The sequence below is a fragment of the Temnothorax nylanderi genome, unplaced genomic scaffold (assembly GCF_030848795.1).
Source record: "Temnothorax nylanderi isolate EJ_2023f unplaced genomic scaffold, tnyl_v1.0 TNYL_tig0363_pilon, whole genome shotgun sequence".
In the NCBI taxonomy this organism is placed as follows: domain Eukaryota; kingdom Metazoa; phylum Arthropoda; class Insecta; order Hymenoptera; family Formicidae; genus Temnothorax; species Temnothorax nylanderi.
The window spans coordinates 144,062-170,000 of NW_027249425.1; the positions used below are offsets into that span (position 1 = coordinate 144,062).

The 25,939-nt window shown below is 39.3% G+C and overlaps 3 protein-coding genes across 3 annotated transcripts; 1 reads left to right on the forward strand and 2 right to left on the reverse strand.

The window, feature by feature from the left end:
- Nucleotides 1-854: 854 nt before the first annotated feature.
- On the reverse strand, nucleotides 855-4,490 carry LOC139781791 (uncharacterized). The gene has a single exon (XM_071720687.1). It carries the CDS (start codon nucleotides 4,488-4,490, stop codon nucleotides 855-857), a length of 3,636 nt encoding a protein of 1,211 aa, XP_071576788.1.
- On the reverse strand, nucleotides 4,404-6,875 carry LOC139781789 (uncharacterized). Its single transcript, XM_071720686.1, has one exon. The coding sequence runs from the start codon at nucleotides 5,991-5,993 to the stop codon at nucleotides 4,746-4,748; it is 1,248 nt and encodes a 415-aa protein (XP_071576787.1). The 5' UTR covers nucleotides 5,994-6,875; the 3' UTR covers nucleotides 4,404-4,745.
- Nucleotides 6,876-11,481: 4,606 nt separating this feature from the next.
- Nucleotides 11,482-16,037, forward strand: LOC139781788 (glucose dehydrogenase [FAD, quinone]-like). Its single transcript, XM_071720685.1, has 4 exons — nucleotides 11,482-11,602; nucleotides 12,795-13,080; nucleotides 13,579-15,623; nucleotides 15,774-16,037. The coding sequence occupies exons 3-4, from the start codon at nucleotides 13,761-13,763 to the stop codon at nucleotides 15,786-15,788; spliced, it is 1,878 nt and encodes a 625-aa protein (XP_071576786.1). The 5' UTR covers nucleotides 11,482-11,602; nucleotides 12,795-13,080; nucleotides 13,579-13,760; the 3' UTR covers nucleotides 15,789-16,037.
- Nucleotides 16,038-25,939: the final 9,902 nt, after the last annotated feature.

Consider the following 25,939-nt stretch of genomic DNA (forward strand, 5'->3'; position numbering starts at 1 on the left):
CAATTACTCTGTCTTTTCGTATAACGTATATTTATTTCTTTCGATACAAAAGTTTTTACTCAGCGTCACTGTAACTCGCGCATTTTAGATAATGTACTGCCAAAAAAAAGGGCTCGGGGCACTCGCTATTTGCTGTTCCGCGCTCGCGAACTGAGACCGGGATGACGCCTCAGGAACGTTGTCCTGGATCGCCGGTCCGACGACCACGCCTAGGGACTATTGCCCTGAGTCGCCTGATGTTATTTCGGACACACGACAACGCCTGGGAGTACCTCACTCTGAGTCGTGTTTGCTTCGGACGCACAATTTTTGATGCAAAATCGTCTATTGCGGGTGTACTGCGCTATGGTTGCGGGCAGAATGCCTGATTTTTCCATCGCGATCTCCGCCCTTATCCCCGTTCCGTCGAAACGATCCCTCATTGGTCCCCTCGATTGGTGAGACACCGATGAGGTGATCACGGTGGCGACGGTGTCTTGCGATTATCGGCGCCGCGGTTCCCTTTGGCTAACGCCGCCAGACGGAAAGAGTGGCGACGATCGTGTACGTGTGCGCGTGGCAAAAATTGTACGTCCGAGAGGTCCGTCGCTTTAGCGCGGCACATATATGTGTGTATAATTTTATGTGTTTATTCGCATGTCGTGCACGACTTCTCGGATGATGCGTAACATCCTCCCCCCGTTGAGAGGGTAGCGATCAACTATCCTGCGCAATTTACGACCGCATTCGATTGTGAACGAAAATGTGATTAATGTTATGGAGGCGCTGATTTGCTCCTAAAAATACAATATGTGAAATGTTTACATTTTGGTCTCGCGTTGACTAGGATGCATATCGCAATACCGTAGATGTTTTTACGCTTGTGAGGGGGTATCGCATAATTGTTGCTCGAGCGGTAATGGGCACAGACAATTGGTAGCTCTCTTTATTAGTCCGGCTGCAGTTTTGATGGTAGCGGCTCGCGTAATTCCGTCCGCTCCCGGATGCAGTTCTGTGATTCTGCCCAGTGCCCAATGCGTACACGGCATGTTTTTGTCCTTTATAAGCACGACTGTCCCGGTGTCGAGCTTGGGTCCGTCCTTGATCCATTTGTTACGCCTTTGGAGTTCGTTTAGGTATTCAAGGTTCCAGCGTGCCCAGAAGTCTTGTCGGACCTTTGTGATGTGTTGCCAGGTAGACAATCTATTGGCTGGAACAGATGACAGGTCGCCCTCCGGAAGGGTGGTTAGTGGTTTGCCAATCAAATAGTGAGCAGGAGTTAACACGAGTATGTCGTTCGGATCGGTGGAGAGGGAAGTGATTGGTCTTGAATTTAGAATGCCCTCGACTTCGATAGTGAATGTATTTAACTCTTCGAATGTAAATAGCGAATCTCCGACTACCCGTTTGAAGTGGTGTTTAAAAAGCTTCACTGTGGCCTCCCACAGTCCACCGAAATGTGGTGCCGCTGGCGGTATGAAGTGCCATGTTATGCGGCGTTCGCTCGCATATCTGGTTATGAGGTTTTTATGTTCCTCGGAGTTGAGTAGAACGTATAGTTCCTTTAATTGGTTATTCGCGCCTACGAAATTAGTTCCGTTGTCGGAGTAGACGTGCTCCGGCAGTCCCCGTCTAGCGCTGAAGCGTCGTAACGCTGCAATAAAACCGTCCGAAGACAAGTCGCTTACGACCTCGAGGTGTACTGCCTTTATCGACATACATACAAATACGCATATGTAAACTTTAATTCTTGTTCGATTACGGTGTTTCTTCTCTTTTATGTAGAACGGACCGCAGAAATCGATACCCGTATTAGCAAATGGAATAGCTTCGCGTATACGGACCGGCGGAAGATTTCCCATTTTATATTCGATCGCGTCGGCGCTGAATCGAAAACAGCGTGTGCAGGCGCGTACGACTTTCCGGACTTGATTCCGGCCATCAAGTAGCCAGAATTTCTGTCTGAGAATGCACAACGTGGTTTGGATACCCGTATGATAATGGGTCTCGTGAATTTCGCGAATAATACTGTCCGTCAAACGATGTCGGCTTGGGAGTAGAATCGGGTGCTTTTGCGAAAACGTTAGATTCGATCTCTGAAGCCGTCCCCCAACACGAATTAAACCTTCTGCGTCTAAAAACGGGTTTAAATTAATGATTTTACTTCGGGTTGTCAGATTTTTGTTTTTGATTCCTTTGATTTCTTCGGGAAAATGAGCAGTCTGAAGGATTTTTAGAATCCGTATTTCGGCTTCGTTAATTTCCCTCGCGCACACCGACCCGGTGCATTTGTTCGTCGGTCGAAATCGAAGGCAATACGCGACGATTCTGCGTAGTTTGGAATAAGAGGAGTACCTTTCGAGTATTCCGGTGTCGATAGATGTTGTTACCAAGCATGCGTTTCCCTTTAATTCGGGTATTTCGATTATTCGCGTGTTCTCGTTAGGCCATTCACCTTCGTCTTTAATTAGCCACGAGGGCCCTACAGGCCACGATTGATTTTGCAGAAAGGTATGGGGTAATTGACCCCTCGAAATCGCGTCGGCTGGATTATCTTCTGTTCGTACGTGTCGCCATTCGATGGAGCTACTTATTTCTTGAATTTCTGCTACCCGATTTGCTACATAATTTTTGAGCAAGTGAGGCGATGTCGCTATCCAGTGAAGCACGATTTGCGCGTCACACCAGAAAACCTTCTTGTCGAATACTACCTCTAATGTGCCGATTGTTTCGCGATAGAGTCGTGCTAGCAATAACGCGCCGCAAAGTTCTAACCGTGGAATAGTGATAGTTTTTAAAGGAGCGACCCGAGATTTGGCGCATAATAATCTGCTGACAACGTTCCCGTGTTTATCCCTTGAGCGTATGTACAGACATGCTCCGTAGCCGACGTTACTAGCATCGCAAAATCCGTGTAATTGAATGCTGTCGCAATCTTCTATAAACAGGTTACGTTCGAAGGAAATCCGTTGCATTGACTCTAGTTGCCGAACGAATTCCGACCACTGCGTGTATATCTGTTGCGGAACGGATTCATCCCATTGCAATGTACACCGCCAGACGTCTTGCATGAGTTTTTTCGCGTATAATACTATCGGACCCAGCAATCCCAGCGGATCAAAGATTTTCGCGATTTCCGATAAGATGCTTCGCTTTGTTATTTTCCCGCTAATTGTAATGGGGTGAGCTAAATAACAGATCTTATCATCGCGCGTGCTCCATGTCATACCTAATGTCTTCAAAGAACGATCTAGATTGAGTACGAAGTCCGCGTGCAGCTCATTCGTTGGTAAATCGTTGACGACGCGTTCGTCGTTAGATGCCCATTGTTTAATGGGAAAACCGCCCAGGGATAGTAATGCGATTAGTTCGTCTCTAATTGTTCGCGCGTCTTCGATGGTCTTGGCGCCGGATATTAAATTATCGACATAAAAATGTTCTTTAAGAATCGCGGCGGCCCTGGGGTATTTGTGTTGTTCGTCCTCCGCGAGCTGGTGTGCAGATCGAATTGCAGAAAATGGGGAGGCAGCGGAGCCGAAAGTAATCGTATTCATTTGAAACGTCTCTACCTTCTTGAACCTACGCCAGAGGATTCGATGGTATCGTCGATCGTCTTTATGTAGCAACACTTGACGATACATTTTGACTATGTCCGCGGTGATGACGTACTCATATGTCCGGAATCGTATGAGATGTAAAAGCAGTTTAGCTTGAATGGTGGGCCCTACCATTAGCATCTGATTTAATGACACCCCATTGCTCGATTTCGCGGATGCGTCAAATACTACTCGTACCTTGGTAGTGCTACTTGAATCCTTTATTACTGCGTGGTGTGGCATATAAAATCCGTCATCACCGGGATCTTCTACTAAGGACATGTGTCCCAATTCTAAATATTCTTCTATTACCCGAGTATATTCCTCCTTTAGCTTTACATTCGCGTCAAGTTTGCGTTCTAAAGATAGCAGACGTCTGAGCGCGTTGGTTCGCGATTCCCCTAAACGCACCTTTGATTCTCGAAACGGCAAACGAACTATGTAACGCCCGCTGATGTCGCGACGGACGGTCTTTCTGAAGTGCGCTTCGCATTCCCGTTCCTCCGCCGACCACGGCCTATCCGTCCCGATTTCCTCTATTGTCCAAAATTTAAGTAATTGATTCTCTAGACTCGTAAGATGGCATGTCGCGTTCTTTGGCGGAAATTGCGATGACACTCCGCCGGCGACCACCCAACCTAGACGAGTCTTTTGTAAATAAAGATCATGACCCTCGTGAGAGAGATTAATTTGACCGATTGAGAGTAATGACATCGTGGCTCCGGAACCAATCAATAGATCGACGGGGCGCGGTAAATGGAATTTCGGATCTGCTAGTTTAATATTTGGAGGTATTCGAAGCGAATCTCGCGGGAAGATCTCGGATGGAATTGAATCGGCGATGGCTGGTATGGTAAGACACGTGAGATTCTTACGAAAGTCGTCGCGCATCGATTGTATGGTAATTTGTACCATGCCTTTGGATTCAGTAGTCGTCTCGTTAAGCGTACCGATCGGCAACGAGTGTGTGATTACGCGCACGCCTAAGCGTTTCACAATGTTTTCGGAGATAAAGTTCGCGGTAGCGCACGTGTCTAACAACGCGCGACATTTTACAAGATTGTGTTTACTATCATGAACATAGACTAATGCGCTCGTTAACAACTGCGGAGCGGACACGCGCAATATCGTCGCGAGACTCGTTGTTCCGCTGCCGATCGATTTAGCTAGTCATATGGGCTGAGTAGTTTCGGGCTTCGATACGTTGGGATTGCTTGCGGCCGTGTATTTTTCCAGATGCAGCAGAGTGTTGTGACGTTTCTGGCAAATCGTGCAGTTGGAAAATTTACACGGACTGTCGCGGTGGGAGCGTAAGCAATTGTAACAGACCTTCGCGTTTCTCACCGTTTCGATGCGCTTAGGCACGGGCAATTGTTTGAACTTGTCACATAAATAAAGCGGATGTCGTTTGGTTTTGCATGCGATGCAATTGCGCGACGCGTTTGACATAAAGGCTTGATTTGACGCACCATTTCGCCTCTTTTTGAATGGGGGTTCGCCTTTGTTTCGTTCTGATTCGCTTGATTTTGATCTTTCGCGTTTCGACGCGCAAACGGCGGTTTTGTAAAGAAATTCGTACATCTGCTCTGGTTTCGGATATTCGTCTTTTTCGAGGGTCGCTTCCCACCGTTCTAACGTACTCTTCGGTAGTTTGTTTTCCAACAAATGTACGATCATTTCGGGCCCGACGGAGACCCCTAACGCGCTTAACGACGCGACGTGCTGTTGAGTGTCGTCCGCGAGTTTGGACAAACCGCTTGTAGTTTCTCTATCTAATGTAGGTAGATTTATTATCAAAGAGAGATGTCGCGAGATTAAAATTCGTTTTACCTCATACGCGCGTTCCAATAGATCCCACGCGTGTGCATAATTTATTCCGTCGATCGTGAAAATCTTTAGCTTATTAGCGGCCTCCCCGATTAATGCCGATTTTAGATAATGTAGTTTATCGATGTCTGACAAATCCGTCTGCGAGCCTATCATACTATGGAATGCGTTCTTAAAAGATAGCCAGCTCTCATATTTCCCGTCAAACGTCGGTAGCTGTGCTTCGGGTAGCTTAAACCGTCGCTTTTCAATAGTGACTATAGTGTTATCGCTTCGGTTTCTTTCGCTCGACGAGCCGGCGCCCGCGTCCGATGTGCTTGCCGTTTCTAAAACATTCTCGATTTTCCCGGCGAGGGAATAGAACCTTTCGTGAATATTCTCGAATTCGCTTTGATGTCCGTCGCTCGGATCCAACACCGCGAGCTCGTCGTTATAATCTTCGAACGCGTGATACAATTCAGTTAAACGAGCACTTCGCAATCTCAACGTGGCATTGTCTACATTCCCTTTCTCGAGGAGGTTTGTTAGGATGGTGATTTGGGATTTTAGGGATGTTCGTTTTTGTATGAGAAGCTTTATTTTGTCGGCCATTGTTGTATGATGGAATAAATTGGGATCGAACGACTTACTCTGACTCGCTCTTTAGATGTACGTGAGCACCGCTGCGTGAGCACCGCTGTCTGTTGTCCCGCTCGAACTGAAGATCTTCCGTTGCGGAGATGCGATACTTGTCTCTGGTTCACTATTTCGATCTTGCAGAGGTCGTGACCTCACAGGAGGCACCAAATGTTATGTTTCAGGGTAGAAGTTGCTCACAATTACTCTGTCTTTTCGTATAACGTATATTTATTTCTTTCGATACAAAAGTTTTTACTCAGCGTCACTGTAACTCGCGCATTTTAGATAATGTACTGCCAAAAAAAAGGGCTCGGGGCACTCGCTATTTGCTGTTCCGCGCTCGCGAACTGAGACCGGGATGACGCCTCAGGAACGTTGTCCTGGATCGCCGGTCCGACGACCACGCCTAGGGACTATTGCCCTGAGTCGCCTGATGTTATTTCGGACACACGACAACGCCTGGGAGTACCTCACTCTGAGTCGTGTTTGCTTCGGACGCACAATTTTTGATGCAAAATCGTCTATTGCGGGTGTACTGCGCTATGGTTGCGGGCAGAATGCCTGATTTTTCCATCGCGATCTCCGCCCTTATCCCCGTTCCGTCGAAACGATCCCTCATTGGTCCCCTCGATTGGTGAGACACCGATGAGGTGATCACGGTGGCGACGGTGTCTTGCGATTATCGGCGCCGCGGTTCCCTTTGGCTAACGCCGCCAGACGGAAAGAGTGGCGACGATCGTGTACGTGTGCGCGTGGCAAAAATTGTACGTCCGAGAGGTCCGTCGCTTTAGCGCGGCACATATATGTGTGTATAATTTTATGTGTTTATTCGCATGTCGTGCACGACTTCTCGGATGATGCGTAACAATTATTATACATTTAGTGTATGAAATCAAAATTATTTAATTAACAATTTTTCATAAAGCGCATAGATGATTTTTTAATTTTTTAAATACTTTTTAGTTTTTTTTAAAGTCGGTTCTATTTAAAAAAAAATTTTATTTTATACTTTTTTAGTGCTTCATTAAATTAATATGAATAATTATTATCGCATATTTCCTTACTGCTCCGTACCCTGATGTTCTAGCGCGATATTTTATGTACTAAAACCTTCCTGTAGAATTGCTCTATAGGACAGTGAAAACCGCATTTAAATCCGTCCAGTAGTTTTAAAGAAAATCGTAGACATACATACATACACGCCGAATATAGAACCTCTATTTTTTGAAGTCGGTTAAAAAATAAAGTTAAATTGATTTTCAATGATAGTTTTAAACCTCGGGATGTTTAATTTTTGTGAGTTTTATAATAGAAAAGGAACTGTTTTTCTTGCTTCTCACATCTATTTCTTGAACTTAATCATCATAATCTACATTATTATCGCTGAAATATAATAGACATTTTGCATCTTCAGTTAATTCTTTCTTTTTATGTCCCATAATTTTTCGCGAATTAGATATTATTGGATCTGAAGCAATTATCAAATTATTAAAAATATCTTCATTATTTTGTATTCGCGACATTTTTCGCGAATGATGACCGAAACGTTCGAACAATATTTTTAATAAACAATATTTTTAATAATATTTTTAACAAAACTTTCGCATTGTCAACAGCGAACGGCTCTTAATTAGCCCGCTTTCCCTACGATTGGATTTCCAATAGAGCCTCGACTCATCGCTATTATATTAATTGACATAATTAATTGTTATAAAATATGGATGTAATTAATCATTACAAAATAGCAATATTTAAACAAATTATATATCCCCCTTTGTCTTTCTTTTATGAGAAAATAGACATCCATATTCACTCGACTTGATCGAACGGCGTCCGCTGAGCTATTCGTGGACGACGTTCGACCATGTCGAGTGAACTTCGACGTCAATTTTCTCATAAAAGCCGGACGAAGGCGGATAAACAATCATATATGTCCAAAAACTAGACACTTTGCCCTATCAAATGGCGCAGAGCGAACCTTAATCCATTCTAATCCACAAACTTTCTTCCTGTTTAAATATTGAAGTAAGAACTTTTTAATAGTCGAATATGTCGTGTATATTTATTAATATATAATAGTACTCGAATGACATAAAACTAAAATAAATATGTTTTTTGAACCCTAATAAATAAGTTCTGATAGGCATTTAACTCATATTCGCAGTTATGCTTACGGCGGAGACTTTAGAAAGTAACCTATCGAATTACTAGAATTTCAGTATTCACGAAAATGTCATACTTTATCAGATCAGTTTGAGGAAAGAACAAGGGATAAAATCAATTATAAGCACATTTATTTATAGTTTAGGATATATATTAACATAAAATCTCGTCAAAATTTGAATTATACGTTTTTCATTTTTTCGTCCAATATCCGGTTTTTGATAGATTCGCCCCACTGTGTGTCGGACACAGACTCGATGTTCAATGCCTCTTCCATATATGTTCTATTCTAATAGACGTAGTTCTACGTGTTGATTGCGGCACAGTTGTTACTGTGCCTGTTTTTTGCCTGCCAGCGTCGAATATTATTTTATATTAAATATTATGAAATATTTTATATTTTATATTAAAAATGCCATATGACAAAATTTGTTATATCAGAAACGTCTTAATACAAGAGAAAAAATGCAATAAAATGCAATAATTATAAAAATAAAAATAAAAATAAATAATTTGCAATAATTATATAATAATAAATTTAATTTTTTATAAGTTCTAAAGTCTGTCAGCAACTTTTCGGAAATATTACAAATGCAATGTTGTATGTAAAAGATTCAAAAATATAACGCGTGCAATGTGAACGTAATAATAGTTTTATCATGTATCAGAAATATTTCTAAACTATTACATCTGCAATATTTCTGCTGCAATATTGTAGAAATTTACTGCCTGCAATTCAATTTTTCATTACCTACGCAATCTTTCAGAAATATTTTAAATGCAATGTTGCGTTTGATATGTTACAGAAATATTATTCGTGCAATGCAAATGTAGTATTACTTTTATAATGTTTCAAAAATATTTCTGAAATATTGCATCTGCTACATTTTTTTGCAATATTACAGAAACTTACAAATATTGTAAACAACTTTCTGAAAGATGTCAAAAATATTGTTAATGCAATATTATAAAAAACATGATGCAGGTACATTTCTGAAATATTTCAGATGCATAGTTACAAATGAAATGTTAACGAAATATTTCTGCACCATTTCCGAATATTTCAATATTTCAGAAACATAACATGTCGAGTGGGTAGCCTATAATATTCTTAGCGCATGAAATAAACGTGTTTATTCAACCATTTTAAATATTTTTTCATCATTTTTTCAACATTTTTTCAATATTTATACGGCAAAATATTTATTTATACTGTTTACAGCTTCCTAACCTACTAGCAGTATCCTGCTACTAGGGCTGCGTTCGGGGAGCGCGCTATTAGCGCTATTGCATTATTTTATCTTTATCACTCATCAGGTGTAAAACAAGGATAGAATAAGCAAATAGCGCTAATAGCGCGCTCCCCGAATCCAGCCTAATAGAACGACAAGCTGATCGAGTTAAAAATAGTGTGATGCTTGAAGAATATCTTATATAAAACACTAAGAAAATTCTAAAAAGCACGTTGTCATACTTGTCATACTGTACTTACCCCATAAAAACTATAATAAGGGGACCGGCCCAGTACTCGAACATATAAGACTTGGTTATCAAAATTGGCCGTATATAATTGATTAATCTGCTTAAAAAACAAGTAATTTTTTTTTATATACATAAACTATAATATATACAATAGAAAATGACAAAACAAGATTATTTTTTATTAAAAATTATTTATTATAAAGATTAAAACACGATATTCTATTTGTCCCAGTACCCGAACGCTGGAAAAACTTATGTCCCGAATGATCCATTTTTATGTCCTAGTACCCGAACTTAACAATCTAACAATCAATCAATCTATCATTTAACAATCTTTAAAAAATTAATGCCTAAAATAAATTCCTATATAATTGTAACATTAGTAAGAATTATCTTAACAATCATCTTAGCATTTTAAAATTATTACTGACAATGAATACATTTCAGAAATTAATTTTGTAATTATTGTAAAAATCGTTGCAGCATAAAATTGTACAATTATTATTCAAGTAATAGTAAGAAATTCTTTTTACTTTTTATTTTTTACATAATTTTGCGTCATTATTTTGTCAATATTTAGAACTTATAATTGTAAAATTCTACTTCAGCAAAAGATATGCGTTTTGCAGAATCATCTTATGACAATTATTGCGAAATGCGGTGAATGGAAAGATGCAATAATTGTGCATTTATTACAAAAGTTTCCTATCTGAGAGATTGTATAATAATATTGTACATATAATGTTGAGGTTAGATTAAACATTTTTCGTTCTTACCTTTAATGTAGACACTTTTTGTAGAAAATAATATATATATCTTTTTATTTAAGAATTTGATAAATATTTATACATAAAAAATATGCATAAATAATTAAGATATTGAAAAAATACGTTAATTATTAATGACAGCACATGCATAAACAATCTGCTTAGTTACTGTTCAAGTGACGGGACGTATGACTTATTACGTGACCCACAATCCGAACACGGTAATTTCTTATAAATTTTAATATTTTTTTAATTTTTAATATTTGAAACTTATTCTAAAACTTATTAAGAAGTTTAAATTTATTTTAATAATTACAATTAAGTATATTACATTTAAAAAAACTCTAATTAGAAAATCGGTCTTTCTAAAAAAAATTCGTAAGATAAGTAAACTAAACATCGCAAATCCATGATCCCATGTTTCTAAAATGATTTTTGCCGATAATATTGTATTAGTAACAATTTTTTAGTAAAAATATAAATAGCAAATGTTTAAGGAAAATATAAAAAAATATATAATTTAGTTATTTTGATATTTATTTATAAAAAATAAGAGATATATGCAAATTTGTTCGGGTATTGGGTACTGTTCGAGTACTGGGCCGTTCCCCTTACTGACAGGAAGTAAGTAAAACTTGGGCAAAACGTCAGATATAATATTTTTAACAATTTCACAGTATTTAAACATAACGAGTGACATATTCCCCACACTGGCACATATTCCCCCCAGTTACCCTATACCTACATATATATTGTGTGTGTGTGTGTGTGTGTGTGTGTGTGTGTGTGTGTGTGTGTGGTGTGTGTGTGTGATACATAATTCATATGTACACATAATACGTGCACACCATGTTTGAAAGATTATATAAACATAATTTATTCTTTTTATTATCATAAAAAATATTCTTATCGTGAGAAATATTCTTATCGTGTGAACAACTTAATTCTTATTCGATTTTAACTTTTTCAAGTCTAATGTTTATGCATGTTAGCGTCATTAGACTCTTTTTGCATTGCTTAAGAAACCTTGAAACCTGACATTATAAAAGGCTCCATGTCCATCAAATCGAACAATTTATTGGAATACTAGACGATAAACATTATTCTACGCACTTGGTGCGGTCAGTCTTGCAACATTTGGATTATTCACAACTGGAGAATCTACGCTTCGTAAGTCTTCTTTAAAAATTATTTGTTATATTCTTCTTAATAAGTTTACTGCATAATTGCTTCTAACAGCAATCCATTGTTTGAATCACATAAAGAGTGTGTGAGATTTACTATACAAAATCAATATAGAGTTAACATAAAGATGATTTCAAACAAGAGACATAATATATATATTGTTTGACGTAATAAAAGTAAAGAGATATTCTAACGCAGATCCGTATAATTTTCGTGATAAGTTTGCTAAAATATCTAAATATTATAATAATTATTATTCTGTATAATCGTTCTGTTATGAAGAGATACTTCCTTTTATTAAACATTTATTCACACATGTTTTTTCTAAGCAATAACAATTACTATTCTCATTTATATTTGCAAGTAATAGTTTTTGTATGCGTAAGTTAAGAATACTGTCAATCACAAACGCAATTTTATTTTATACGTTAAAGAAAAAGAAGTGGAGAAGAATTTTTTCGTTCTTACAATATAAACATCTAATAACGTACATGCACTTGACGGAAATATAATTTAAAAAGGCGCCAAGTACACGCAATGTATTTTGCAAATTCAAAAATCTAACCCAAGTGGTAGTTTAATTTCTCCTTAACAAAATTATTATATCACAAAATTATGTTACCTAACTCAACCCAAGTGACATGTATTTCAAAAAAGATGTGAAATCTTTAAATTGCGCCAATTGCAAAGAAAATATATATATTGCTTTAAAAAATAATTGTTGTGCAAGTACTGTTAAAAAATAAAATCCAACTGGTACATATTTTTGTGTTCCCATTAAAAAATCTTCCTATTCTAACCCAAGTGGTAATAGCTTCTTAATTCTGCTTAACAAAATTATAATATTACAAAGAATCATTTTAATCGCAAAGAATTTAAGAGGTAACAGTACAAAATAAAAATATTTAATTAAAATAAAATAAATGAATTTTTTTGTAAAAAAAACTTGGCGCTGCTAGACTTCGAAATTTAAACATTAAAATTTAAACATTAGTACAAACATTTTTTAATTGAATAAAGAAAAACAATAAACATAATTTAGGGAAGAATGTGACGGGAGTAAAAAAGCAGCATTAAGAAGCTATTATTACTTGGGTTAGAATAGGAAGATTCTTTAATGGGAACACAAAGATATGTACCAATTGTTTGTATATTTCTTTAATTCTGCTTCAATTAGTTAAAGAGTCACTTCAGTCATCAATGGATTAAGACTACAGAGGATACCACTTAAAAAAAAACGCGTCAACAATAGTATTTCACGGGTGACGTGGAAAGCTATTGTAAACACATGTTTACGCTCCTGAGCCTCGAGCGACTCGTGGGCTGCGCGCGGGACGGCGAGGTAAGGGGAAGGCGCTAGGCGGAGGCAGCTGAAAATCGGCCGAAAAGTGCATCTTTTCCCGTGCTCTGCTCCAGACCATCCTTAAAACGAAACGCTCGTGGTCAAGGAATGGATTATCGAGGTAAATTATTATTTTAATTCGCGTCTTCGCGTCTAATGCAAATCTAGCAATCTATCAAGAGACACGGTAGTGTCTCGCGCCAAGTACGCGCGGAGCGAGACCGACCGTAACTCATTTATGCGACGCGACGAGTTGCGAGTACTCGAGATGTTGAGATCTCGATAACGAGTGAACGGATCAAGTTCTAAGTAGGCTTGATCGATAGCTTTGGGTCGATTTATATAATAAGTTTTTTTATTTTTTCCTTACGTGCCCTATGAGCACAGATATTACGGTGTCAAATTTACGGCAATTCTCGTATCGAATCTGTTCGCAAGATAGATACGATTTATTTATCTATCTTCGTTATCGCATTAAGTAATAACGCAACGTTTAATGTCATTATCAAAAAGCATTGTTACGATAAATGAGAGGAAGCATTAACGAACATTAATTGAAGATCGAAATTGCATCAAAAATGCAAAAGCAAGCTCAGATGTGTCATTTTCCTTCTTGCAGTCAAATTCTTGGAATTGGCAGCGCCTTTTATCTCTCATCATGGCGTTGCGTCCTTCACATCGCACGGATAATTCTTTTCGTTGTTTGTTGTGTCTGTTTGCGTAATATATATTTACGCATACAGTGACACACTTGTAAAACATAGACCTCAATGTAGGTATATATGCTAGACAAAGATCCAGATGCTGCTCTTTATTATCGCGCCCACTCGTGAGACACATTCAATTGCCAATTGCCACTTGGATATGCCGGGCAAGGTATCGAGACTCCTTTACCTTCTCAGTGCTGTCGCTGTAATCGTTCCGTTACAGTCGGTCGGACAACCGACGCCGAAACGGTACCGCAGTATTTATGGCGACGACGTGAGCGGACATTCGTTGACGAACATTTTTGGGCTGGGTGTCGGGGCCCTAAACTTCCTACAGCAGGGCCAACGTTACATGAACCAAGAGATACCGGACACGGTACTGCAGTTCGGAGCCATGTACGATTTCGTGGTAATTGGCGCCGGCACGGCCGGCGCCACGATAGCCGCGAGATTAAGCGAGATTCGTCAGGTCGAGGTGTTGCTGATCGAAGCTGGATCTACCGAGAATTTGCTCATGGACATCCCGATTTTCGTTCACATGTTGCAGCTAAGCAACGATATCAATTGGAAGTACCGGACCAAATCGTCGAAAAGATACTGCCTCGGCATGGCCGACAACAGGTGCAACTGGCCTAGAGGAAAAGTGATGGGTGGCAGCAGCGTGCTAAACTACATGATCGCAACCAGAGGCGGCGCCGAGGATTACGACCGATGGGCTGAGATGGGGAACGAGGGCTGGGCTTACGAAAACGTTCTCGAATACTTTAGAAAGCTGGAGACAATCGATATCCCAGAGCTGCAGTCGGACGCTATCTACCATGGAACCAAGGGACCGTTGCATATCTCTTATCCGTTATTCCACACGCTATTGGCAGAGGCCTTCCTAGAAGCTGGTAAAGAGCTCGGATACCCGCTGTTGGATTATAACGGGAGAAATCTGATAGGATTCTCGTATGTGCAGAGCACGATCATGAATGGCACCCGTATGAGCAGCAACAGAGCCTACCTACACCCCGCGAAAAATCGCCGAAATCTTCATGTGACACGCGAGAGCACGGTGAGAAAGGTGCTGATTGATCGTCGCACGAATCAGGCGATCGGCGTTGAGTTTGTCAAACATGATCGAATTATCCGCGTGTTTGCTAACAAAGAGGTGATTTTGTGTGCGGGCTCCATCGGATCGCCTCAATTACTGATGCTATCTGGCATCGGACCGGCCAAGCATCTTAGCGAGCTCGGCATAAACGTCGTCCGGGACTCGCCGGTTGGCGAAAATCTGATGGATCACGTAGCTTTTGGCGGATTAACATGGACAGTAAACGATCCGGTAGGATTGCGACTATTCGACATCATTAATCCCACTTCTCCGTATATAAAGGACTTTCTGATAGAGCGATCGGGACCACTCACGGTTCCAGGTGGGTACGAAGCCCTCGCTTTCATCGACACCAAACATCCAAAGAAACGTGACGGTTTACCGGACATCGAACTGTTATTTATGGGTGGTGGATTTAAAGGAGATATTATTTCTCCGACTATAATGGGTTTCAATGATCAAATGCGTCAGATATGGCACAAATACGACAGTAATCACGGCTGGAGCATACTACCGATGCTGTTGAAGCCAAAGAGTCGTGGTCGGATAAGACTAGTGGCCAATGACATTAACGTTAAACCCGAAATTGTGCCGAATTATTTCGACGATCCGGAAGATGTCGAGACGATGATTGCCGGCATTAAAGCTGCAATAAGCGTCGGTCGGACGAAAGAGATGCAGAAGTTTGGTTCACGATTGTTGAACGATACTCTTCCCGGATGCGAAAACTACGGGTATGATTCTTATGCTTATTGGGAGTGCGCGATAAGGACGGCGTCTATTACCATCTATCACTATTCTGGTACTTGTAAGATGGGACCGAGAGGCGACCCGACCGCTGTCGTCGATCCTAGATTAAAGGTATTTATTTATTGTGAAAGATGTACTCTATAGAGTGCTCATTTCCAAATCTACGACGAATATTCCTGCGTGATGTAAGCACACACGTTCACGCACACGTAAACATCGATTTACTTACATATATAATTTACAAATTCATGTAAAACGCAGGTGATTGGCATTTAAGGACTACGAGTAGCAGATGGTTCCATCATGCCCGAGATTATATCGGCCCACACCAACGTACCTATTTATATGATTGCCGAGAAACTAGCCGATATGATAAAGGAAGAATGGGGATACTCGGACAAGTCACGAATGTGATGGTACTGTATTAACAAAGAGCATTCGATCGATATAAAACTTCATTAAAAACTAACAGTTCTCGCAGTGTATAACAAAAGTGGAAGTTTAAATAAATTATCGACAAATTGATATTACGGAAATACTTTTATAACCAGTATCCAATTATCGTTATAATAATTAATATTTATTTAGGCAGACTTGATTTAGATTTCATAATATTTTTTAGAGTACTTAATCTAGCATACTTATTGTTAGTTTAGAACTAAGAATACTAAGTTTGATTTTCTGTATATTCTGTTCCCGAGATATTCCAAATTGTTACAAACGTTTGCCTTCATAATTTATTTATTTTGTAGTTTGATACGATCTTCATCTTCTCTCTTAATTTCTGCTTATAAAAATACTTGTGAGTGAGATTTATGTCAAGATCTTGCCAAAGGGCATTATTATGTATACAAATAGATGTTACGACTGTTGCTTTTCACATACGGTTGTACATACATAAATATTCAATATTGCTTCCGACTAATTGTATAACGTAAGAATGTGTTAAAAAATATCTTTATATCTAATTATTCGTTCACTATAATGACTACACAGAAAAAAAGAAAGTTCTTAATTTGAAAATATCTTTAGTTTTAACGTGGAAATCTTGAAATGAGATTATACTGCGATTGAACTTGCTTGAAGAAAAACTTGCTTGATTGAAGTCATTATATATATTTATAAGATTAAAAAAATTTATTTAAATTTAACAAGGGAATACAAGATATTTAAATACAAAGTTTACATGTGTATTTTTTAGTGGTCACAAAGAATTACAGAGATAACAGTACAAAATAAAAATATTTTATTAAAATATTTAATCCAACGAGGGAATACAAGGTATTTAAATACAAAGTTTATATATGTATTTTTTAATAGAATAAAAGATTTAATCACAAAGAATTACCAGAGGTAACAGTACAAAATAAAAATATTTTATTAAAATACATAAATTTTTTTGTAAAAAAACTTGGCGCTGCTAGACCTCGAAATTTTAAATAAATAAATAAACTTATCCTATACTTAATTATAAGCCGCATTATTCGCCGTCGTCACGCACACCCATATCACTCGCTCGCACATACACACCACGCTGATGATCATTTTGTTACTCCCGTCGCATTCTTCTCTGAATTATTTTCATTTATTGTTGTCCTTATTTATTTAAAATTTCGAGGTCTAACAGCGCCAAGTTTTTTTACAAGAAAAATTTATGTATTTTAATAAAATATTTTTATTTTGTACTGTTACCTCTGTAATTCTTTGTGATTAAATCTTTTATTCTATTGAAAAATACATATATAAACTTTGTATTTAAATACCTTGTATTCCCTCGTTGGATTAAATATTTTAATAAAATATTTGTATTTTGTACTGTTACCTCTGTAATTCTTTGTGACCACTAAAAAATATATATGTAAACTTTGTATTTAAATATCTTGTATTCCCTTGTTAAATTTAAATAAAATTTTTTAATCTTATAAAATTGTTATCATACATTCTTTTTCTAATTGAGACAATGTAAAGATTTTTCAAAGTAGTGCAACAATTATTTTTTGAGGCAATATATATGTTCTCTCTGTAATTGGCGCTGTAATTTAAAGAGATATTATTTCTTTTTTGTAATTGTAATAGATCACTTGAAGCGCGACTCTTCTTTGATAAGGTAACGTAATTTTGTGATGTGTATCACTTGGGTTATAATTTTTTTGAAATAAAGATACTACTGCTTAGATTTTTTCGAGATTTTTCGAGATACAAAGATTACGTCTACCACTTGTTACTTAGGTTTTTTCGAGGTATAATACTACCACCATGATGTAATAAGATAGGTGTAACATTGCGCATAATGGTGGCCGCATGATCGGACAGCCAATAAAAAATTGGTCGCAAATGCAGCCGCGAAATTTGAATGTAAGATAAATTATATATATTAAAAATGTAAACTATAGAATTAAAATCTGTTAAAATACAATGCAAAAGCGCGGCGAATAATGAAATTTGTAAGATTTTGTTTTATACATACATAATATCAATTTTGTTGTTCTTATTAGTAATAAAACAAAACTGCTCCAGTTAAATATATTTGTTTTCCACAGTCATATATACATGAAAATGTATATAAATATATAAATAATAAAAAGATTAAGTTTATTAATTGTATTTTTAAATATACCATAGACATGTATTAAAACTGCTAACCATATGACATTGTTTTAAACGTTTTACATATTTTACTGTAATATTAGGCATACGTAATGTTTACTATAGAGTATAGAAAATATGCGCATATGCGCATATGCGCATATGCGCTTTACAGAACCCAGGGATTGTAATAAACAGAATTTTGTAATTTTATGATATTGTAGATGTTATATGAAGTAATCTTTTTGATTCCTGGACTCCCGTTATTTGTACTATTTTATCACAAGAATATTAAATTCTGCTAAACCGAATGAAAAGAAAATAGTATTAATTTGGGTTTCTTTATTTTAATAACTGCACCTTATTAAAATGTTGTTTCTGGTTATTTTGTTTCACATATTTACAATCAACTCTTTACATATAGGCTAATAAAAATATGACAGGAGTTTGATATATTATGAATAATTTCTTTATTCCAATTGATGGGGATTTCGAAGATCTCTCGGTTAGATTTCCGTCCCGTATGGTACAATCAAAAAGCTAGAGTATATTATAGGTAGATTAAAGGTAGATTTTCTTAATCATAAATCAATCACAATCGGATAGATTTCAATATACAACCACAGTTTATTGCCAGACACAAGTATAAAAAGATATCGCGACGCATACAGTACTCACAACAGTATAGCAATAATAAGTTTATCGGTCCGTGTAGTCAAGCAAGTGGACTCCTTCAGTTCCGCCTCCCGCGGACCAAGCTACTCGATCCACCCAGCCGCGAGATACGGGTGTTGAGGAGAGACCGCTCCTATGGATCGCTCTGGAATATTCTGCGACCAGGGTAAACATGAAAATCATGTCTCAGCATTCGCAAGGCTAATCTTCGGCGTTAATCGGCTTCAAAATGGGCGATAGATTTGTTGGACACTTGCTCATTAAATTGTCCGTTGTGTGTCTCTTAAAAAGCTTAGTCTTCCCTGAAGCAAGATCGGATTGAGTTTCTAATCCGACAAGGCTAGTTTTATCCGCGCCTCTGCTAACATGCTATCATCGCCACCTGAAAACAAAATATTCAAGATTATATGTTCAAATAATTTGCTAGAACCAAATGTAGATGTATTATAATATTATAATACATCTATATTTTCTGTGTCTAAAAAGTTCTATTGTTATGTCCTGTATATAATACCGGTTATCTTTATTATAATATAATCTACAGTTTTAAAACAACGTTACAATATCTCTGTTATATTAATAATTAATTATATTTGTTATTAAATGTAGGAAAGGAGTAAATTTAGGAAGGAAAGAGAAAGTATACTTATCTGAAACAGCATTAAAACTAGTAGTTTTGTTATCTGTTCATAGGGGTGGAAGACATCCTGCAAATGTATTCGGCAGGTATGTCCAGCGTACAGCATTCAAAAAAATATTTGATTTCTTTAGTTTAATATATGAAATTAAAATAATGTTGATTGTAAGGCATTGTTTCATTATTTGTTTTCAATGTTCTTTTTGTTACATATTTTATACATTTTTCTATTCCTTTTCTTTGTTAAATTATTTTCCACGATGTCTTTATTTATTTTCCGTAATCTTATATATGTTCTAGTACAAACTAGACACGCAATTATTTTTTTTTGAAAACTATTATGTGTTTTTTCACAAACAATGTCTGTCAATTTATCAAAAATTTTGGATTCTTTATTTAAAAAATTTCCATGAAACTTTTCGAATTCCTCATTCATTATTTCTGCTGTTTTCTGGAAGTTTGAGCAAGGATAGATGCAATTGCCTCTGGAAAGGAAGGAAATCCAATCGTCAGATAAATTAGGAAGGCTCTTGGTTGGAACACCCAAGTGGCTGTATTTATCTCGAAATCTATGTGCTACGTAACCGGCTATGTATGTATGTATGTATGTATGTATGCTATTTATTGTATTTCCCCATAAGGTTTACAAGGCGTTTTTTGCGAGGAACATACCCAAACCTCTTACAATCACTTATTAATATAAACCGACTCCCCATAACCATCTTCCTCTTCTTCCTCCTTTGCTTCTGCAACGGCCCCATCCTTGATCCTCCCTCCCTCCCGTCACCGCTCTTCCCTATTTAGCCCACTCTTTCTTCTTGCCCTTCTCCTCATCATCGGAGCTCATGAGTAGCTTCTCCTCCATCCTGCTTGCGATTTCATCTTCCTCCGATCTCCCTATACTCCTACGCCTTCTCCCTTCCATTTTCTCCTCTCTCTCTCTATTTCTCCTTTCCACTGACTTATCCTCATAAATCTTCACCCCTATACTGTTCCCTGCCTTTTTCCTCGCCTCCAACACCCGCCACTTCTCCTCCTCGTCTCCCAGCTTCACCAATATGGTCATCCAGGCTCCTCTCTGTCCCACCACTACCACCTCTCTCACCGTCGCCCTCACCTTTAACCCCTCCGCAAATAGCTCCTTCACCTTCTCCCAATTCGACTCCTTGCCTCCCCATTTCTCCTTCTCGACCCTCACAATTACGTTCCTTTTCCTTAGCTCATCCTCGTTCCTTTCGCCCACCCCCGCCCACCATTTCTTCTTCTCAGCCCCTCTCTCGTCGCAATCCTCCCTCTTCCTTTTGCCTCCACTTTGCTCCATTCTTTCTACCTTTCTCTCCAATCTCCTTATTTTCTCCTCAAGCTCCTCTATCCTCTCCTTTTTCCTTTCATCAACCTCTATCTTCTCCTTCGACAACTTCCTTATTTTCTCCTCTACCATCCTTTCCACCGCCTCTGCTATTGCTTTCCCCTCGTATTCCATCCTGGGTAATCTGTAACAAAGTTCATTGTTCACCTCTTCTTTATTCCACTTTCCTCCTCCTCCTCTCTCTCCCTACCTCCTCCCCCTCCCCCCTTCTCCATTCGCCTCTTCCTTCTTTTAAATCCTCCGGCTCCCCTTTTCATCCCCTTCTTTCCCCTTTTAGTTCTATCATCCATTCCTCTCCTCCCTCTTCCTCATCTAAAACCCATCCCACCGCTTCCTGCCAACTACCATTTCCTGATTCCCATCTCCTACATTCTTCCCACACATGTTCCCACGTTTCCTCCCTAAGTTCACATAATCTACATTTCTTCTTCTCTTCCGTTTCCCAGTATCTGCTCTCTCTCATCTCATTCCCTAATCTAAATCTTGCCACCTTTCTCCATCTACTCTCTCCCCATCCCTTCTTCATATATCCCGGGATACTCTCTCCTTTTATTAGCTTGTACCATTTATTATAATCTGAATTCTCGATCCTCTCCCATCTCTCTCTCCTTTGCAACTCCTTATCTCCTCCAAACAGTTTGTAAAACCATTCGTCTCCATCTTCTCTCAGCCTTTCCAGTTTTTTCAACTCTACTCCTCTGTCTTCGAAGAATTTTCCTCTTTCTCTCTCCCCGCTTGAGCCTTTTTTCCCTTCCTTCTCTCTTCCCTTCAATTCCTCCCAGCATAGCCTCGCCAGTTCACTTCCTCTACCCTCCTCTAACTTTTTCTCGAATCTCCATGCCCTCATCCCTGCCCTCCCTCTTAACTTCTCCCTTTGCATCTCCTCCCTAACCAGATACCACGGTGTTCTCCCATCCACTCCCAAGACCCATCTGATATACCTCTCTTCCGTCCTTTCCATTCCTTCCCTTTCTTTCCATCCCCATATTTCCGCTCCATATCCCAACACCGTCCACACCAGTCTATCAAACAGCCACAATCTTTTTTCCCAGTCTCTCCCAAATCTCCTCTTCCCTATCCCCCAGACCTTCCCCATCACTGCAGCCGCTTTCTTGATTCTTTCCCTTACCTGCGCTTCCTGTCCTCCATTCCTTTGAAACACGTACCCTAAATATCGAAATTCCTTCACCTCTCCTAATTCTTTTCCTGCCCATCTCCACCTTCTCTTACTATCCCTCCCTCCTCCTTTCCTAAACCTCATTATTTTTGTTTTCCCCACGTTCAGTTCCAATTTCTTCTTGCTTAGATACCCTTCCAGTCTCTCCAACATGCTCCTCATTTGGTCCTCGTCCTCCGCCATTAACACTACGTCATCCGCATATGCCAAGGTATACACCCTCTTACCTCCTATCATTACTCCTCCCCATTTCACTCTGCCCATTTCCTGTTCCATATCCGCCAACAACACGTTAAAAAACAGCGGGCTCAACGGGCACCTCTGCCTTACACCCCTTCCCGTCCAGAACTCTTCTCCCATTCCTTCTCCTACTCTTACCCTACTTCCCTTAGAATCTCCTCCGTTTTCCTCACCAGCCCTTCCCTTATTCCCCTTTCTCTCATTGCTTTTAATAGTACTCCTCTATCTACCGAGTCGAACGCCGCCTTAAGGTCCACAAAACATACTATCAATTTTCCCCCCTTCTTTTCCAGCCTTCTGTTCACCAAGTAGTTCAGCACATAGATGTTGTCTATGGTTCCCATCCCCCTTCTAAAGCCTGTCTGATTTTGTGGCAGTATTCTCTTTTTCTCTATCTCCTCTCTTAACCTCTCCGCCAGAATGGCTGTGTACACCTTATATAAAGACGGCATTATTGTCACCCCTCTATACTCCTCCTCTCTTTTTCCTTCCCCTTTTTTTACGATTGGCGCAATTATTCCCTCCTTCCAATTTTCCGGCCATCCTCCCCCCTTCCATATCCTATTGATATATTTCCATGCCCAATTCTCCAACTCCTTCCCCCCTCGCTTCCAAACCTCGCCTGGAATGCCATCCCTTCCCATTGCCTTTCCATCCTTTAACTTCTTTATAACTCTCCTCATTTCTTCTAGACTTATCTCCTCTTCCTCCTCTCCTTCCTTTACCTCCCTCCCACCTTCCTTCCCCATCCTCACCCTCCCCTCTTCTCCTCCCAACAACTTTATAAAGTGTTCTTTTCATTCTTCCTCTTCTATTCCTTCTTCAATTCCCCTCCTTTTTTTTCTCTCCTTGTTTACTATCTCCCATACCTCTGCCTCCCTCCTTGCTCCCTCCACTTTTCTCTCCCATCTCTGGTTCTCTTCTTCCTTCTTCCTCTTACACAGCTCCCTAAACTCCTTCCTCTTTTCTTTGTAACCGCTGCCCTCTCCTCTTTCTTTTCTCCAATCCCTTAATTTTCTTCTTGCCTCTTTCTTCATTTCTCGACACTCTTTATCCCACCATCCTACCTTTCCTTCCTTCTTCTCTACCCCTTTTATTGCCTCTGTTATTCTTGCTTCCATTTCTTCCCATTCCTTATTCAACTCTTCCACTTTTTCTTCCATCTCTCCTATTTTTTCAATAAACCTCTTTGCTTCTTCTTCGTTCCATACCCCCCTGCTTCTTTTCTTCCACCCACTTTTTCTGCCTTCCTTCTCGTTCCCTCTTCTCACTACTATTTCCAAGGGGTGATGATCCGAATCCACTCTATCCCCCACTATCATGCTCTCTATCTTCTCTCTTACTTCTCCTTCCCCTATTACATAGTCAATCACCGTATCTCCTCTTCCCCCCGTGAAAGTAAACTCCCCCTCCTCGTCTCCTCTCACATTTCCATTGAAAATCTCCCATCCTCTCTCCTCTAAGCTATTTACCAGCAGCCTCCTCTCTCTGTCTATCTTCTTATCCTTTAAACTTCTTCCCCCTCCCAACCTCCCTCCCCCTCCTCTTCCTCTATCCTCCCACCATCTTGTCCAGTCCTCGCATTAAAATCTCCCCCAATTATCGTGAACCTTTCTTCTTCCTTCTTTTCCATTATATGTCCCAACTCCTGTAAGATCTCCTCCATCTCCTCTTTCTTTGCATATACCCCTATAATACTCCAATTCTCGCCATCTATCCTAACCTTTCCTGCTATCAAACCCTCCCTATCTATTTCTATTTCCGTTCCCTTCTCTTTTATCCCTTTTCTTATTTCCATTATCATCCCTCCTATTGCTCTCCCTTTTTTATTCTTTTTCTTCGCCATTTGCACTCCCCATTCGTACCCTTTTGGCAGCCTTCCCCTTATTCTTTCCCAGCCCTTTTCTCTTATCCAAGTCTTTACCATGACTAACACATCTTCTTTCTTCAGACCTTCCCAGAAATCTTTATCTTTATTTTCCAAACCAGCTACGTTCCAGAATACCATCCTCCAAACTACTTTACTTTCCCCCACCTCTTCTCCTCTTCCCCCCGTATTACCACTCTCCACCTCCCCCCTCTAGCCTCTTCACCTCTTATTCTCTCGTCTCCATTCCTACTCCTCTTATTCCTCCTTCTCCTTCCCTCCTCTCTCTCCCCTCTCCCTTCCTCCACCCCTTCCACCTCTCTTATTCTCTCCTCAAGTTCCTCCCTCTTCTCCTTCTCCTTTTCTACTTCTCTTATATCTGTCCTATCCGATCCCTCTCCCTCTTCTACTCCCCCTGCTTCTGCCCTTCATCTCTCTTGTCTTCTTCCTCTTTCCCTTTCCCTGCCTCCCAACCCCTCCCTCTACTATCACTGAGCATGTCTCTTACCTCATCCCATACCCACCATTCCCCATCTATCCATACCTTTCCCTGCCCTATTCGCACTCTTTTACCCTCTCCCCTTGCCTTCCATGCAACCTGAATTACCCTTCTTCTTATCCTCCTTTCTTCCCATGTTAGGTCTTCCTCGATCCAAGTATTTTCATCTTTCAATTTCCACTTATTTCTCATTATTCTTGCCTTCTCTTCCTCACTTTCCACTCTTACCACTGCCATACCTCCCTTCTCTCTCCTTCCCGCTTCTATTTTTCTGATTTCCTCTATCTTAACCTCCACTCCGCCCCTCTGGGGAGCGCCCGAAGGCTGACGGAGATTACGCTACTGATGTGCTCGGGACCCCGGGTGCGCAAGTACCCGTATCGGGGGAGGCTCCTAAGGGCTCCTAAGGGCCCCCGGTGGCCTCCCTCGACCCCTGGGGGGCAATGACCTTGACCTTGACATATGTTGTCAAGGTCACCCTCCTGAGTGACCTTCAGAAGTTTTTAGCCGGCGGTCGTTATTCGTTAAAAAGTTATTAACAAAAAAAGTTTGAAAAATATAGCAGCTATTTTCAGTATTGGAAGGCATAAACGACTAACATTACGTTTTTTTTTAAAGCAGAGAATACTTTATTTCGCGAGAAAGTCGCTGCTTTACCAAAACACAACATTTAAAGCAATAAATTGTTGAGAAATTATGTCTTTTTGTTAATGCAGTGAATACTTTATTTCGCGAGAAAGTCGCTGCTTTACCAAAACACAACATTTAAAGCAGTAAATTGTTGATAAATTGAAATCTTTTTGTTAAAGCAGAGAATACTTTATTTCGCGAAAAAGTCGCTGCTTTACCAAAACACAACATTTAAAGCAGTAAATTGTTGATAAATTGAAGTCTTTTTGTTAAAGCAGAGAATACTTTATTTCGCGAAAAAGTCGCTGCTTTACCAAAACACAACATTTAAAGCAGTAAATTGTTGATAAATTGTATATTGAATATATGTGAGTATTGGAAGGCATAAATGACTAATATATATGTCGAAATAGTTCACGCATACACTTTTCACGCAAGACGAGTTGTCACATGGGTTCGTGGCGCGCTTTACAAGCTCGTTTATTGTATATCGCCACAAATATTTACACAGATGATCGACTAACTTTATCTTCTTTAATACCACCTCTACTTAAACGAGCTTGTAAAGCGCGCCACGAACCCATGTGACAACTCGCGTGGAAAGTATATGCGTGAACTATTTCGACATATATATTAGTCATTTATGCCTTCCAATACTCACATATATTCAATATACAATTTATCAACAATTTACTGCTTTAAATGTTGTGTTTTGGTAAAGCAGCGACTTTTTCGCGAAATAAAGTA

Excerpts from the sequence above, each read along its gene's own strand:
- LOC139781791 (XM_071720687.1), bottom strand. The coding sequence starts at position 4,490 with ATGGTACAAATTACCATACAATCGATGCGCGACGACTTTCGTAAGAAT.
- LOC139781789 (XM_071720686.1), bottom strand. The coding sequence starts at position 5,993 with ATGGCCGACAAAATAAAGCTTCTCATACAAAAACGAACATCCCTAAAA.
- LOC139781788 (XM_071720685.1), top strand. The coding sequence starts at position 13,761 with ATGCTGCTCTTTATTATCGCGCCCACTCGTGAGACACATTCAATTGCC.